This window comes from Haliotis rubra, unplaced genomic scaffold, assembly GCF_003918875.1.
Source record: "Haliotis rubra isolate DU_JTF1 unplaced genomic scaffold, ASM391887v1 Scf261, whole genome shotgun sequence".
Lineage (NCBI taxonomy): Eukaryota > Metazoa > Mollusca > Gastropoda > Lepetellida > Haliotidae > Haliotis > Haliotis rubra.
In genome coordinates, this window is record NW_025766681.1 from 738,605 (window position 1) to 755,479 (window position 16,875).

General features: G+C 42.2%; 1 protein-coding gene across 3 annotated transcripts in view; it reads left to right on the forward strand.

Moving 5' to 3' along the window:
* Positions 1-16,875, forward strand: part of LOC124280173 (telomerase reverse transcriptase-like) — a 97,086-nt gene that overhangs the window by 29,594 nt on the left and 50,617 nt on the right. For all 3 annotated transcript variants that reach the window (XM_046716070.1, XM_046716068.1, XM_046716069.1), the window contains exons 6-11: positions 7,985-8,112; positions 9,087-9,181; positions 9,608-9,695; positions 14,047-14,117; positions 15,507-15,620; positions 16,777-16,873. In XM_046716070.1, the coding sequence (XP_046572026.1) occupies positions 7,985-8,112; positions 9,087-9,181; positions 9,608-9,695; positions 14,047-14,117; positions 15,507-15,620; positions 16,777-16,873 (593 nt within the window). The remainder of the gene's footprint in view (positions 1-7,984; positions 8,113-9,086; positions 9,182-9,607; positions 9,696-14,046; positions 14,118-15,506; positions 15,621-16,776; positions 16,874-16,875) is intronic.

The following is a 16,875-nucleotide window of genomic DNA, read 5'->3' on the forward strand; positions in this document are numbered from 1 at the left end:
GATTTCTCAAGCATTGCTCTCTCCGTTGACACTATGTGCTTGGCAAAGCATGCTCGGTCTACTCACCTCAGCTCAAGACATGACTTGCAGAGGGAGATTATAGTTGCGCCCACTACAAGTATTTGTGAACACCCACCTAGACAGGCTAGATCCGTTAATGCTGCCGGACAGCCTGAAACCATATCTCCTATGGTGGACTCGGGAAGTCGAACGTTTGCGGAGGAACCTTTTTGTCAAAGCCGGTTTGCAACACTCATCTCTATGTGGATGCCTCGATACAAGGATGGGGTGCACACTTCAACAAAGAAGTGGCAGCAGGAAAGTGGTCGAGTCAGGATCAGAAATCACACATCAGTCTGTTGGAGATGAAAGCAGTAATCAACACTTTACAACAATGGTCGAGCGTACTAAAGAACGCACGACTCATGGTACACACAGACAACTCCACAGTGGTGTTTTACATCAACAAACAAGAGTCAACAAGATCAACAAGTCTGCTACAACTCAGCTTTCTCCTGTTCAGCATAGTCGACAACCTGAACATCTACATGGAGGCATGCCACACATTCCGGGAGCAAAGAATGTCATAGCAGACGCCCTATCTCGTCCACTACAACCATCCCTGACGGAATGGATGTTGCATCCAGAAGCATTTCAGTTCATCAGACAGACTATAGGATCCCCACTAATAGACCTGTTTGCAACAAAGTTCAACAAACAGCTACCAACGTTTGTCTCACCGATTCCAGATCCTCAGGCATGGGCAACAGATGCTCTAAGCATCTCATGGGAAGGACTAAACGCTCACGCGTTTCCGCCTCCTGCACTGCTACCACAAGTACTACAGAAAATCAAGCAGACAACTACGTTGCAACTGATTTTGGTCACGACCTACTGGCCAGCGAGGGTATGGTTTCCCGTCTTCATACAAGAACTAGGAAGTCCAACCCTGAAAATACCAGAGTGGTTGAACCTACTCGTCCATCTACACACCAAGCAAGCTCACGGGAACCTGACACTGTTCCAGCTACACTCGTGGAGTGTATTAAAGCTTGCCTGAAGACTAAAGGGCACTCCGCCAGAGCAGCGAAAGCAGTTACACTAGCTCTACGCAGATCAACTCACAACTTGTATGACAACAAGTGGCAGAGATTTGAACAATATGCAAAGAGGAAGGCTTTACAGCGGTGAAAGCAACACATCCTCAAGTGGCGGAATACTTATGTAATCTACGACAGACGAGACACTTAAAAGGTTCAACACTCTCAACTTACTTAGCTGCCCTCAGTACAGTTATCACCATGAAGACGGCTATCAAGCTGACCAAAGTACCAGAGATTCTGTCACTACTACTCTCGTTCAAGTTCGAAGACCAACAAAAGAAATTTAAGGCTCCTGCCTTGGATCGCAACATAGTTCTACAGCATCTCACCAGTGATGCCTACGAGCCTCTAGAACGGACATCCTTTGAACTACTAACTCAGAAAACGCTGTTCCTGATCGCCCTAGCAACAGCTGCAGGGATGTCAGAAATACATGCTCTGGACTTTGAATGAACACGATTTGAATCAAGACATCGTGACATCGAAAATCTTGGACTGAGATGGGATTTTTTCGCCAAGAACCAATTGCCTGGTCAGCCTGACAGACAGTTCCACATCCCAGCACTATCTACAGTCCTTGGGCCACAGGATACGCAGGATCTATCCTTATGCCCAGTCAGAGCACTTAAAGTCTACCTACAGAGAAGTAAAACAAGGAGACAAAAATTCAAGTGCCTATTCATACCCTTATCCACCGAGATGCCCACGGAAGTCTCTCAGACAACGATATCGATCTGGATGAGAGCCGTTATACTAAGGGCCTATAAAGCAGCAGGACTTGAGCCTCCACGAGCCTCCAATCCACATGTAGTCAGCGTCAACACTTTGAAACTGCTCGATTACAACTATAATGGATGGCTGCTTATGGAGGTCGAACACGGTGTTTGCCAACCACTACCTCAGACAACATTGCCACCAAAGATATCTCAGGCATTCACCACTTGTTGTAGCACTACAACTAACAGTTCCACAAAGGCACTGAGTTAATCTCACCCCTTTTATCACTTGACTTGTGAAAACCAACACTCTGGAGAGCAATGGCTATAAGTCCATGCACACATCTAGGACAGACTAGCATGAGTGATAGACCCTGTACTTGTATAGGACATACTTGTACATGAAGAAGGGTCGCATCTCCACTTGATGCACACATATATTATGATAAGGGTCTTTGGTCCAAGTGATGGTTCTGGTGAAACCCCTTATCTAACTGGCGTGCTGGTCTGCTTGGGGGAATTAACTCAGCAAAGAGTCCGAAGTCACAAGAAGCTAATCACAATTTTATTTACAAGAACGGAGTAACATGGGGTGGCCACAGAGAGTCGGTACAACCCTCTGGGCTGAGGGCTAGAGCTGACCTGTGTCTGGAGTCTAAACCCTACTCATGGACAAATGGAGTTAGAGACTTTTTATCTACAATTAAAACAATAAAGAGATTATGATTGGTTGACTGATACAAAAATGGGTGTAACCTACATTAGCCTATCAAATACAGAATATACAAAATGGGGTGTGTCCTTCAATGACCAGACAGGGTAATTACTCTTAATCCTGTTAATCCAATTTTAACTGGCACTAATCTCGATGGCACTTTTATTGGATGCATGGATGCTTACCCTGGGCTAGATCTTAATGAGCCTAATCTGATGTGTCAATTATAGGTGCTTGGATTACAATAGATGCATTTACTGTGGGCCATGTCTTTATAACCCTTAATTGGTGTTTGCTTAAAGTCTTGTAATATAGATGATGACATGTTTACTTTATGAAAGTAGTTCATTTAATCGTCTGGTCATAACTCTGAATTACTGAAAGGGTTGCTAACAGCTTGAGTCCTCAATACCTTAGGCTAGGATTTTATCTTGAATATCTGTGAAATTGTGTAGCCGTAATTTATACCATTTTCAATAGTATGTCTGTGAGATGAGTTTTACAACTTTTGACTGGAGTCTTTCTCTAAGCTATTACTAATATTCTATATTTATATTTTCCTAAAATCTGAATCCTAATATATTGCTTGTAGTGGTAATAATGAATAATGAATTTTGTATGAATTATTAATTATTCCATGATACATAACGCAATAGATAACTAATGGAATATTAGTATATCTAAAATCCACACGAAAATGTCAGGAGAAGTTTCAGAAGAAATCTGACAAATTGTGGTCCCCCCAGACTCATCAGAGAGAAGTTGAAAGCACAGAATCTTCAACAGTGCCGTCATAAGTTCCCAAGGGGGGTAATACAGGACATAAATCTACAACCAGTGAATCCAGAATGTGGCTTGACCCACCACCGTTTCCAACGGATTCTGCAAGCATAATTAGCATGAGTCAGGATAAGGGAAAATATGTAATTTTCTGACTAAAATTGATATTTTATACTTATCCTGACTCATGAGGTTAGCCCTCCCAACCTCCCCTCTTATGGCACTCTGGATTTCCCTGTAAACCTGTGTGTCGGGCTTAGATACGGAGAGAGTGACAAATATGGCAGATCATGTGACCATTTGGACGCCAAAAGGGAAGAAAAGAACGCTACTCGTGGGTGAGTGATTTTACGTCCGCTTTTTTAGAAGGGAACTTCAAGGGATTTCAAGTGTTCCACTATCATTCGCAAGAGGAAGGAGACAAGCATAATTAGCATGAGTCAGGATAAGTATAAAATATCAATTTTAGTCAGAAAATTACATTACAAACTTTGGTAGATGAAGTTCGCAGGCTGTCCGGTAAAACTGACTGTTCAGCGGTCACGTGACAACGTTGTTGACAAACTGAACATTATGGAAGACAATCTGAAGAGCATGTCAGATCAAGTATGTGAAACCAATACTCGATGTCTGGCTTTAGAGGAAGAGAACTTGAAGTTAAACAGATTTATCAAGTCTATGGATGAGGGACTCGACTATCTGGAAAATCAATCCCAGCAATGTAATGTCATATTTCACAGTCTAGAGATGAACACCCAGTGAGACCTGGGCAGATTGTGAAAGTATTGTGTAGAAGATTCTAGAGGAGGATATGTAACTGCCAGATATCAACATTCAGTGAGCATTATGAAAGGTATGGCGATTATAGCGAAAATCAGAGACGACAAAGACAAGCATTCTATTTTCAAAGCATCGAAGATTTTGAAAGACTCTAAATGCCGTATGTACATTACAGAGAACGTTTCTCTGCTTGGGAGACAAAAGCATAAAAAATTTATTCCATTTCTGATAAAAGCTCGTGAGAATGATCTTAAGGCACAACTTCGTTTCGACAAGTTATATGTTGAAGACAATGTTTACTCTTATGACGTGACGACAGATGTTATTGTCACGTTAAAACGAGGACATAAGGCAGGCATCGACTGTGAAGTGAGTGCATGTGAAACCACGAGTCACATGACCGACTAGCAGGGTAGCCGGGCCCAGTGGGTACCCATTGACGACTCAAGCTCTGAGTCCAAATTTACAACATGGAATGTTTGTGAACTAAACAGTAAACTCATTGCATTTTGACATAAAAGGATTTGTTGAAGTCTGGAACAATATACATTGATGATACAAATTCTGCCTTTCCACAGTATGATGTGTTTATTAACCAAAGGGACTCTAATAGCAGAGGATTTGTTGTTATATGTGTTCATCCTTATGCAAGTAAATATGAAATGTTTGGAATAGATTTGTTGATTGTATTTTCATCCTCTTTGATAAAAAGCTTTGTAGAACATCACATAACATTGTATTTGGTGGTGTTTACATTCATCCAGTAAATTCATCTGTAAAGAGTGATTCAAGATTGTTGAAAGGATTGGATTCAAGATTGTTGAAAGGATTGGACTATTTGGAACACTGCTTATTGTCGTGTTTATCCGGCAGTGATATTTCGGACAATTGTTATATCACCATGGGTGATCTGAATGCGAGGACTGGGAACCTGAGCGACTATATTCTACGTGATGATGATAAACATCCCAATTCTTGAAGATATGGAATACATCTCTGACAGTTTTCAAACACCTAGGAAAAGCAAAGATAACATTGTGAATTCTTATGGTACAGATGTGGTAGACCTCTGTTGTTCGTTCAATGTTCTCATGATGAATGGCCGATTTGAATCTGATCCTAACGGTGATATGACATGTTCTACTGCCAGTGGCACCAGCCTTGTTGATTATTGTTTATGTTCCTCGGATCTGTTTGACATTCAGACTGATATCCGGTGTGAATCGGACCATCTGCCGATTGTATCAACCTTTCAAACGAAAACATCTCGTGACAAAGTTGACGTAAACGACAATGAAGAAATTCCTTTTCTTGAACTTAAATCGAAAAAAGATAAACCATTATTCAGCTAGTGTCACATGTGAAGTGTCATCTTATGGTGTTCATGCCTTCATAAGCAATGTTCTGAGGAGTGTAGATGACGCTGTCTCCAAACTAACTTCCTGTATAACTCGTAGTGCAGAACAGTGTGGGATGAGAGTCCATGGAGGGGTGCCCTCTCAACATCGTAGAGCTGGCTGGTATGACGACTGTAGGTACTTGAAACACATTAAATACTCAAACTTGGACATGTTTATATTGGACTGAATTTCATTTATTAAGAAAATCGTATCGTCATCTGTCGTCTGAAGAAAGAACGACACGAAGAGGAACAGGTTAACATGTTATCTAGCAGCTGTTCTAATTCCAGAACATTCTGGAGCCATATTCCTCAACATGTTTCTCATACCCTGTTGTACTTCCAGAACATTCTGGAGCCATATTCCTCAACATGTTTCTCATACATTCCAGAACATTCTGGAGCCATATTCCTCAACATGTTTCTCATACCCTGTTGTACTTCCAGAACATTCTGGAGCCATATTCCTCAACATGTTTCTCATACCCTGTTGTACTTCCAGAACATTCTGGAGCCATATTCCTCAACATGTTTCTCATACCCTGTTGTACTTCCAGAACATTCTGGAGCCATATTCCTCAACATGTTTCTCATACCCTGTTGTAATTCCAGAACATTCTGGAATCATGTTCCTCAACATGTTTCTGATACCCTGAACAAGAAGGCTCTAAATTTGTGAATTGTCAATTGAATGTTATTTCTGTGCTCTCCCAGAAAGAGAAAATACAGAAAGGGGGGGGGCATAGTCAACACCTCGTCCTTCCGTCCGTCCGTAATCATTTTGTTTCTGGAGCATAACACAAAAACCATTCAGTATTTTTCAACAAAAACTGGTACATATATCAAACAGAACCTAAGGTGGTGCCTTTTGCTACTTAGAGATTTTTGTCATTTTTATTTTTCTCGGTTTCCATGGAAACTTTTGGGACTTAGTCTCAAAAGGGAGGGGTGAGTTTCGTTTCCGGAGCACAACTCTAAAACCGTTCATTATCTTTCGACAGAACTTGGCAGATATATGAGACAGATGTTGAAGTGGTGCCTTTTGCTATTTACAGATTTTTGTCATTTTTATTTTTCTCGGTTTCCATGGAAAACGATTGGGACTTAGTCTAGAAAGGGAGGGGTGGGTTTTATTTCCGGAGCACAACTCGAAAACTTCTTAATATCTTTCAGCAAAACTTATGTGATGCCGATCCCAAAGTGGTACCTTTTGCTATTTGCAGATTTTTTGCATTTATATTTTTCATGATTTCCATGGAAACGATTTTGATTTAGTCTAAAAAAAATCAAGCTGGACTTTAAGTAACTATGAGATGATTTGTTCAAATATGTGGGGGCCGGGGGCGTATGTCATCTTCTGATGACTCTTGTTTATTACGTATGGGTGAGCTCCCTTTAATGGTTAATATTGGTAGACGGTGTGTCATTGTCTGCTGTAATAGAATATGTACATTTTGTACGTTAGGTTGTGTGGAACTAACCCTTTCACTTCCTTCTGAATGTCCCTTGTACGATAGGGGTGAAACAGAATGCTCTTACCACGGTACGGTACATACAAGGCGGACCGCCTCCGTGGTGTAGTGGTTAGAGCGTCCGCCCGGAGAGCGGAAGGTTGCGGGTTCGATCCCCGACCGCATCATACCAAAAAGACGTTAAAATATGGTACTTGTTGGTCCCTACCTGGCGCTCAGCATAATGGGTACAAGCACTGGTCGGCTTGGAGTCAGTATAATGTGTCTGAGTGGGGTATTCATGCTTCACTGCAGCATGGTATCTCAGTGGGCTAGCACTATAAAACCAGCTTCAGTCTGTGCTAGTACAAGCAGCCGCACATACACATACACACGCATGCACGTCGTCATATGAGCGAAATATTCTCAAGTACAATGTTAAACCCAATTCACCTCACCTCACATACAAGGCGTTCGGTTCAGTCCATTTCGGTTCGGTATAGGAGATATGATCATAATGCAGAAAATTGACAAGAGCCAAACCTAGCTAGATTTTGACAAAATGATTCGATTTCTAGACATTTAAGAAAAGGTTTTAAAAGGTTAATAAAATACGGTTCGAAAACCGAAAATACTGAATTTTTTGATTGCATTACAGTATAGTATACCGAACCGAAGACAAAATACCGCGGTATACCGTTTCACCCCTACTGTATGACTATCTTAGATCAAAATATATACCAATGTATATTTATATGTACAATGTTTAAGTTTAAAACTCTTCTGACATGTAATAAAATATATATTTTGTTAAATGTTTCAAAGTTGTTAGGGAAGCTCTATTTCTCAGAAATGCCCATCTGTCATTATAATGATTATATTGTATTATTTTGTACGTGAGCCGTTGGCCTTTATACTGAATAAAGAAATGTAAAAATTGAAATTTATTTTAAGACCATCATGTTCTGGCAAATATTCATTCAACTGTGTGTTCTGTCCCAATACAATAAGAACAGTGACTATGTCTGTTCCTGCTCTAGGAAGTGTCGATACAGATCGCTGCTCAACCACTACTGCAGAACTAAGGCACAAATGGTTAAAAGGTCAAGGTCATCTGACAGAGTGCCAATCTTGTCTGCTCCTATTTTCAAGAGAGGCATGAATCCAGGTTTGAGAGAATATCAACAAGAATTACTTTTCCAGTTAACTCTGTGTAACGTAGATTGCACAGGATGATCTTCCACTCACTTACACGTGAAGGTCTGGGTTAGAACTGATCTTCAGTAACCCATGCTTGTCGTAAGAGGCGACTAACGTGATTGGGGGGTCAGGTTCGCTGACTTAGACAATTGTGTAGATCGATGCTCATGCTATTGATCACTGGACTGTCTGGTCCAGACTCAATTATTTACAGACTGCCACCATATAAGTGGAATATTGCTGATTGTGGCATAAACCCACACTCACTCACTCACTCACTCACTCCAGTCTAAGTAAACTTAGGCTCAGTATTACACTGCTATACTGAGTCTAACAAACCCTAGTAAAAGGTCGCATCTAACCTTTTGAATTGACCAATCAGAACACAGCTTACCAAATCGTGAAATTTAACATTCACACATACCATTTGAACTTTTATCTCGAAAACACGAACGATTCCGAATGCTATTTTCCGCACGATTGCTTCCGATTGTTACACATGGAGGATGCATTATTCACAACAGTTGCTGTACATAGCGTTTTTGTCAATATTCCAGGATTCATCTTGCAGAAAAATATGCTAATTGTAACCATGTCATCAGAAACCCCTAAGCGTGTATACTGCAGGTCACATATCTGTGTTTTATGCAGATTTTCGTTTGTTAAGGGGATCAGTGTCAGCAACAGAGAAGAGAAAATTCAAAAACCGTTTTGTAAGTCCCGCTGAACCCAAAATAGTAGCTGTTGTCTGATTGGATAAATCCGTTCGGCCGTCTCGCATTTGACTTGACGGTCATAGGTCGCTCAAGGGTTAGCTGATGTGACCTTTTACAAGGGTTTGTTATGCTCAGCATAGCAGTGTAACGAATAATACTGAGCCTAAGTTTACTTAGACTGTCACTCACTCACCCACTCACTCACTCACTCACTCACTTACTCCAGGTGCTCCAAACCCTGATGTCCAACCCCAGAAGAGGACAAGCTCCAGTAGACTGACGACAGGCCAACTGCTGGACGACTTCACGCCACAGAGACAGGTGACTGACTGATTGCTACCACATACCACATAAACAAATAAACAGGTTATATATCTGGGGAGCCATGCTTGTGGATTTTTCCAAATTGGTAAATGACTAAAACTCCTTTTGGCGATGGGGTAGCCTAGTGGTTAAAGTGTCCGCTTGTGACACCAAAACCTGAGTTCAATTCCACACATGGGTACAATGCGTGAAGCTCATTTCTGGTGTCCCCGCCGTGATATTGCTGGAATATTGCTAAAAGCGGACTAAAACTAAACTCACTCACTCCTTCCACATCCAGCTGACACACTGGGATATAACTGGGATATCATTCAAAGCAGTTATATACCCAAATCACATGCTCATACATAACATTGTGCCTTGACTTACTCATTTTGAAGTTGTCATCCTAAAGTATTTCATGACTTCTGGTTCCTATTTCAGGTGTTCCTTTACCTGCGTGCCCTGTGTCTACAAGTCTTCCCACTGGACATGTTCGGGGGTGACCATAACCGAAAGGTCTTCTTCAAGCGTATCCTTATCTTGCTAACCGCCTCCGTGGTGTAGTGGTTAGAGCGTCCGCCCGGAGAGCGGAAGGTCGCGGGTTCGATCCCCGACCGCGTCATACCAAAAGACGTTAAAATATGGTACTTGTTGGTCCCTGCCTGGCGCCCGGCATAATGGGTACAACAAGGACTGGTCGGCCCGGAGTCAGTATAATGTGTCTGAGTGGGGTATTCATGCTTCACTGCTGCATGGTATCTCAGTGGGCTAGCACTATAAAACCAGCTTAAGTCTGGGCTAGTACAAGTAGCCGCACATACACATACACACGGATGCACGTCGTCATATGAGCGAAATATTCTCAAGCACGACGTAAAACCCAATTTGACCTCACCTCACTTGTTGGTCCCAGCCTGGCGTTCGGCATTAATGGGTACAACAAGGACTGGTCGGCTCGGAGTCAGTATAATGTGTCTGAGTGGGGTATTCATCCTTCACTGTGGCATGGTATCTCAGTGGGCTAGCACTATAAAACCAGCTTCAGTCTGGGCTTGTACAAGCAGCCGCACATACACATACACACGCATGCATGTCGTCATATGAGCGAAATATTCTCAAGCACTACGATAAACCCAATTTCACCTCACCTCACCTCACCTCACCTCACCTCACCTCACCTTATCTTGCTAAGGGGTCATTCTGCCTATTGAAACGGGTATTTGTACCCCTGAGAATATTTTGAAGCAGACAAGGTCTACAGTATCATTTCGACATCATTTGTTTCCTTGTTGTATTTCTGGTGCTAAAAACATCACCAATATTTCAAAATCCTTACAAATACATCCCTTAAACACTTGATTGCCTTTTACCTGAAACTAGATTCTGAATCCACAGGTTTAGCTTTAATATAAAATAAGTCCAAGGGTATGTGTTGTCTTTCTTCCTTGTGGTCCTTCAAACACGATCAGCATTAGTTATCTCCCCTGGTGGAAGCAAAGGGAACCCCATACATTTTCCTGGAGTACCTTAAAGGGACATGCTCTGGAATTCCTAATAGATAGATGGGTTCGCCTTCACCTCAATTATTAGGGGTAGTATTCTAAGAATTATTATCATAGTTGGTAATGTTCATGATTGTTGATGACCGCCTCCGTGGTGTAGCGTCCGCCCAGAGTGCGGAAGGTCACGGGTTCGATCCCCAACCGCGTCATACCAAAAGACGCTAAAATATGGTACTTGTTGGTCCCTGCCTGGCGCCCGGCATTAATGGGTACAACAAGGACTGGTCGGCTCGGAGTCAGTACAATGTGTCTGAGTGGGGTATTCATGCTTCACTGCTGCATGGTATCTCAGTGGCCTAGCACTATAAAACCAGCTTAAGTCTGGGCTAGTACAAGCAGCTGCACATACACATACACACGCATGCACCTCGTCAAAGAAAGAGATGTATTCTCAAGCACGACGTTAAACCCAATTTCACCTCAACTCACCTCACCTCATGATTGTTGATTAGGGGTAGAGTTGGTGTCCAGTAGTCAAAGCTTGTTTTGTGATCCTATAGAAACTCTTTATTGTGTAGGTACAACTGTCCCTCCGTCCTTTAGGTTGATGTAACTGAGGGCTGGGATGACTTTACAAGGAAGCATTACTGTGAAAAAAGTATTGCAGTTCCGTTTTATAGTTGATCATGTGACTTAATGAATCATGGATGAGACTCAGTGACGTGACTGATTGCGTCATCATTCCTCAGCTGCAGGGACCCGTGAAGATACGGGTTAGAACTGTTCAGTAACCCATGCTTGTTGTAAGAGGCGACTAACGGGATCGGGTGGTCAGGCTCGCTGACTTGGTTGACACATGTCATAGTATCCCAATTTCATATATCGATGCTCATGCTGTTGATCACTGGATTGGTTAAACTCACTCACTCACTCAGCTGCAGGGATTGTTGCTCATCATATCAATCACTGGATTGTCTGGTCTACATTATTCTCTACTGGAATATGCTGCATCTTATATACTGACCATTACTGTGTACTGGAATATGCTGCATCTTTGTTTACTGGCCATAACTGTATACTGGAATATGCTGCATCTTATATACTGACCATTACTGTATACTGGAATATGCTGCATCTTTGTTACTGGCCGTTACTGTATACTGGAATATGCTGCATCTTATGTACTGACCATTACTGTATACTGGAATATGCTGCATCTTTGTTACTGGCCGTTACTGTATACTGGAATATGCTGCATCTTATGTACTGACCATTACTGTATACTGGAATATGCTGCATCTTTGTTACTGGCCGTTACTGTATACTGGAATATGCTGCATCTTATGTACTGACCATTACTGTATACTGGAATATGCTGCATCTTTGTTACTGGAATATGCTGCATATTATGTAATGACCATTACTGTATACTGGAATATGCTACTGACCATTACTGTATACTGGAATATGCTGCATCTTTGTTACTGGCCGTTACTGTATACTGGAATATGCTGCATCTTATGTACTGACCAATACTGTATACTGGAATATGCTGCATCTTTGTTACTGGCCGTTACTGTATACTGGAATATGCTGCATCTTATGTACTGACCATTACTGTATACTGGAATATGCTGCATCTTATATACTGACCATTACTGTATACTGGAATATGCTGCATCATTGTTACTGGCCGTTACTGTATACTGGAATATGCTGCATCTTATGTACTGACCATTACTGTATACTGGAATATGCTGCATCTTTGTTACTGGCCGTTACTGTATACTGGAATATGCTGCATCTTATATACTGCCCGTTACTGTATACTGGAATATGCTGCATCTTATTTACTGGCCGTTACTGTATACTGGAATATGCTGCACCTTATTTACTGCCTGTTACTGTATACTGGAATATGCTGCATGTTATTCACTGGCCGTTACTGTATACTTGAATATGCTGCACCTTATTTACTGCCTGTAACTGTATACTGGAATATGCTGCATGTTATTCACTGGCCATTACTGTATACTGGAATATGCTGCACCTTATTTACTGCCTGTTACTGTATACTGGAATATGCTGCATGTTATTCACTGGCCGTTACTGTATACTGGAATATGCTGCATGTTATTCACTGGCCGTTACTGTATACTGGGATATGCTGCACCTTATTTACTGCCTGTTACTGTATACTGGAATATACTGCATGTTATTCACTGGCCGTTACTGTATACTGGAATATGCTGCACCTTATTTACTGCCCGTTACTGTATACTTGAATATGCTGCACCTTATTTACTGACCGTTACTGTATACTGGAATATGCTGCACCTTATTTACTGCCCGTTACTGTATACTGGAATATGCTGCATCTTATTTACTGCCCGTTACTGTATACTGGAATATGCTGCCCCTTATTTACTGGCCATTACTGTATACTGGAATATGCTGCACCTTATATACTGCCTGTTACTGTATACTGGGATATGCTGCACCTTATTTACTGGCCGTTACTGTATACTGGAATATGCTGCACCTTATTTACTGGCCGTTACTGTATACTGGAATATGCTGCACCTTATTGACTGGCCGTTACTGTATACTGGAATATGCTGCACCTTATTGACTGGCTGTTACTGTATACTGGAATATGCTGCACCTTATTTACTGCCTGTTACTGTATACTGGAATGTGCTGCACCTTATTTACTGCCCGTTACTGTATACTGGAATGTGCTGCACCTTATTTACTGCCCGTTACTGTATACTGGAATATGCTGTACCTTATTTACTGCCTGTTACTGTATACTGGAATATGCTGCACCTTATTTACTGCCTGTTACTGTATACTGGAATATGCTGCACCTTATTTACTGCCTGTTACTGTATACTGGAATATGCTGCACCTTATTTACTGCCTGTTACTGTATACTGGAATATGCTGCACCTTATTTACTGCCTGTTACTGTATACTGGAATATGCTGCACCTTATTTACTGCCTGTTACTGTATACTGGAATATGCTGCTCCTTATTTACTGCCTGTTACTGTATACTGGAATATGCTGCACCTTATTTACTGCCCCTTACTGTATACTGGAATATGCTGCACCTTATTTACTGCCTGTTACTGTATACTGGAATATGCTGCACCTTATTTACTGCCTGTTACTGTATACTGGAATATGCTGCACCTTATTTACTGCCTGTTACTGTATACTGGAATATGCTGCACCTTATTTACTGCCTGTTACTGTATACTGGAATATGCTGCACCTTATTTACTGCCTGTACTGTATACTGGAATATTGCTGAATGTGCAACCACCAGGAAGTGCTCTATTACAAGACTAACCCTCCTTGACACATGACGAGATCTCCATGATGTTGTGACGCTGGGTCGACATGAGAAGTACTGCCTCGGTCAGACAATGATGCATGTCAAGGTGTTTATCACATGTCCAACATGTCGTGTTTGCTGTAACTTGTATATTTTGAGTTTACTCTGTGAGGATTTCATGGTAATGACACGCACTCTGTGATATTGCTTAGTGCAAACAGAACACCCATTCACTGTCATTCACGCTCATTCACTGCCATTTATTCTCTTTCACTCTCATTCACTCACTAAAATAGCCATATTCCATTCACTCGTTCAAATACGCACTTCACTGAAATCTTCAATCTGAAATACTTTATCCACTCACAAATTGAGATACTCACTCACTCATTCACTGATATACCAACTCCCGGAATATTCACACTCACTCACACTACTAGACTCTTTCACTCACTCACTCACTCACTGAAATATTCACCCACCAACTCAACTGAAATACCCAACCACCCATTCACTCACCCACACACTGAAATACCCACCCACCAATTCACTCACTCACACACTGAAATACCCACCCACCAATTCACTCACTCACACACTGAAATACCCACCCACCAATTCACTCACTCACACACTGAAATACCCACCCACCAATTACTCACCCACACACTGAAATACCCACCCACCAATTCACTCACTCACACACTGAAATACCCACCCACCAATTCACTCACTCACACACTGAAATACCCACCCACCAATTCACTCACTCACACACTGAAATATCCAACCACCCATTCACTCACTCACACACTGAAATACCAACCCACCAATTCACTCACCCACACACTGAAATACCCACCCACCAATTCACTCACTCACACACTGAAATACCCACCCACCAATTCACTCACTCACACACTGAAATATCCACCCACCAATTCACTCACTCACACACTGAAATACCCACCCACCTATCCACTCACACACACACTGAAATATCCACCCACCCATTGATTCACACACACACTGAAATATCCACCCACCCATTCACTCACTCACCAACCTACCCATCCACTCACTGATATACCCTTCCTCCAACACTGATCACCTCTGTGGTGTAGTGGTTAGAGCGTCCGCCCGGGGAGCAGAAGGTCGCAGGGTTCGATCCCGGCCGCGTCATACCAAAAGATGTTAGGCTCAGAGTCAGTATAATGTGTCTGAGTGGGGTATTCATGCTTAACTGCAGCATGGTATCTCAGTGAACTAGCTCTATAAAACCAGCTTAAGTCTGGGTTGGTACAAGCAGCCACACATACCCACACATGCACGTCGTCATATGAGCACAATTATCTTAAGTGCGACGATAAACCCTATTTCACCTCACCTCACCTCACCTCCCTCACCTCACCTCACCTCCTCACACACTCTGAAACACACACTTACTCACCCATTGAAATAACCACCCAGCCAACCATTCACTCATTTCTTCCAGGTGAAGTCCTACAAGTGTCTCCAACCTGAGCCCGGCGGACATCCCTGCCGAGTGCGTCGAGTGGCCCAGATACTGTGGTGGCTTCTCAACTCCTTCATCTGTCCGGTCATCAAGGTAGTCAGTTAGGCTGAAGGGGGCGTTGTCTGCACAGGTACTACAGAAATGTACCCCAGGTACCTTTCTGTATACAGAAATGTACCCTAGCCAAAGTAAATGTACAGAATCGTACCCTAGGACGATCCCATTCTGCATCGCGATGATCGCTAAACCGGTTTCTTGAAAGCGTACTTTTATTCCTGCCTGTCAAACCACTGAAAAATCCAACATGGCACTGTGTGTTCGTCAGGAAGAACTAGATACCTTCCTTCCGTTGTTAGTTGTAAAATATCAGACAATCGATTTCTCTTGATCATGACGTCCCCTGTAGTCCGTTTTACAGAAAATTGAAAGTCTTCCTTATCTTGAAATTCTTCAAAGGCTGTAATTACTTCCTTATCATGGCTGTCTACAATGGGGGTGACATACTTCCGTACAGGGCTGCTCTCAGGAGCGAACTATTTTTAAGTTTTGGATGTCCTGAAAGGGCCGTTTCCAAATCGTCCCCACCAAGAGCTGTCATAAATGAACATGGGAAATGGTCATCATCTTCTTGATCGGAACTCTCATACTATCGTATGAGCTCCATATTCGATTGCGTTAGAATACAAAGTTAATACTCCGCGATATACAATGAAAGTGCTCGAAATCAGGCGATCTGGAACAACACCACAAACCGGTTTCGGTTTCGGATTGAGAAAAGTGGACTCGTCTGCCGTTTAGGGTACCGGGTATGTTTCTGTACATTTACTTTGGCTCGGGTACATTTTTGTATACAGAAAGTACCTGGGGTACATTTCTGTAATACCTGTGCCGACGACCCCTTCAGTGTCAGTTAGATGGCCTAGTGGTTACAGTGTTTGCCTGTCCTCACAAATAACTGGTTCTGTTCCCGACATGGGACTGATACCAGTTGTAACACCCATGAAGACGTTTGCAGCTCATTGTATGTACTGTCATGGAAAACATCCCTGGCCAATTTGGGTTGTTCTAGCAGCTAACAGTTTGACAAGGACAGGTGCTCTTTCCTTGCTCCTCTTTCAGGACATGATGACGAGGGGTAATAAGGAAATGTCTTGGGAAGATGTCAGGTTAAAAGGCATTAAAAGTCATTGTCAAGTATATCTGGTATTGATGTTTGGAATTTTTGATGTTGTGTATTTCCTGTTTCCAGTCATTCTTCTATGTGACAAACACGAACATCTACAGGAATCGTGTTGTGTACTACAGGAAGAGTGTGTGGATTCGGCTCCACACCAGGACACTTACAGGT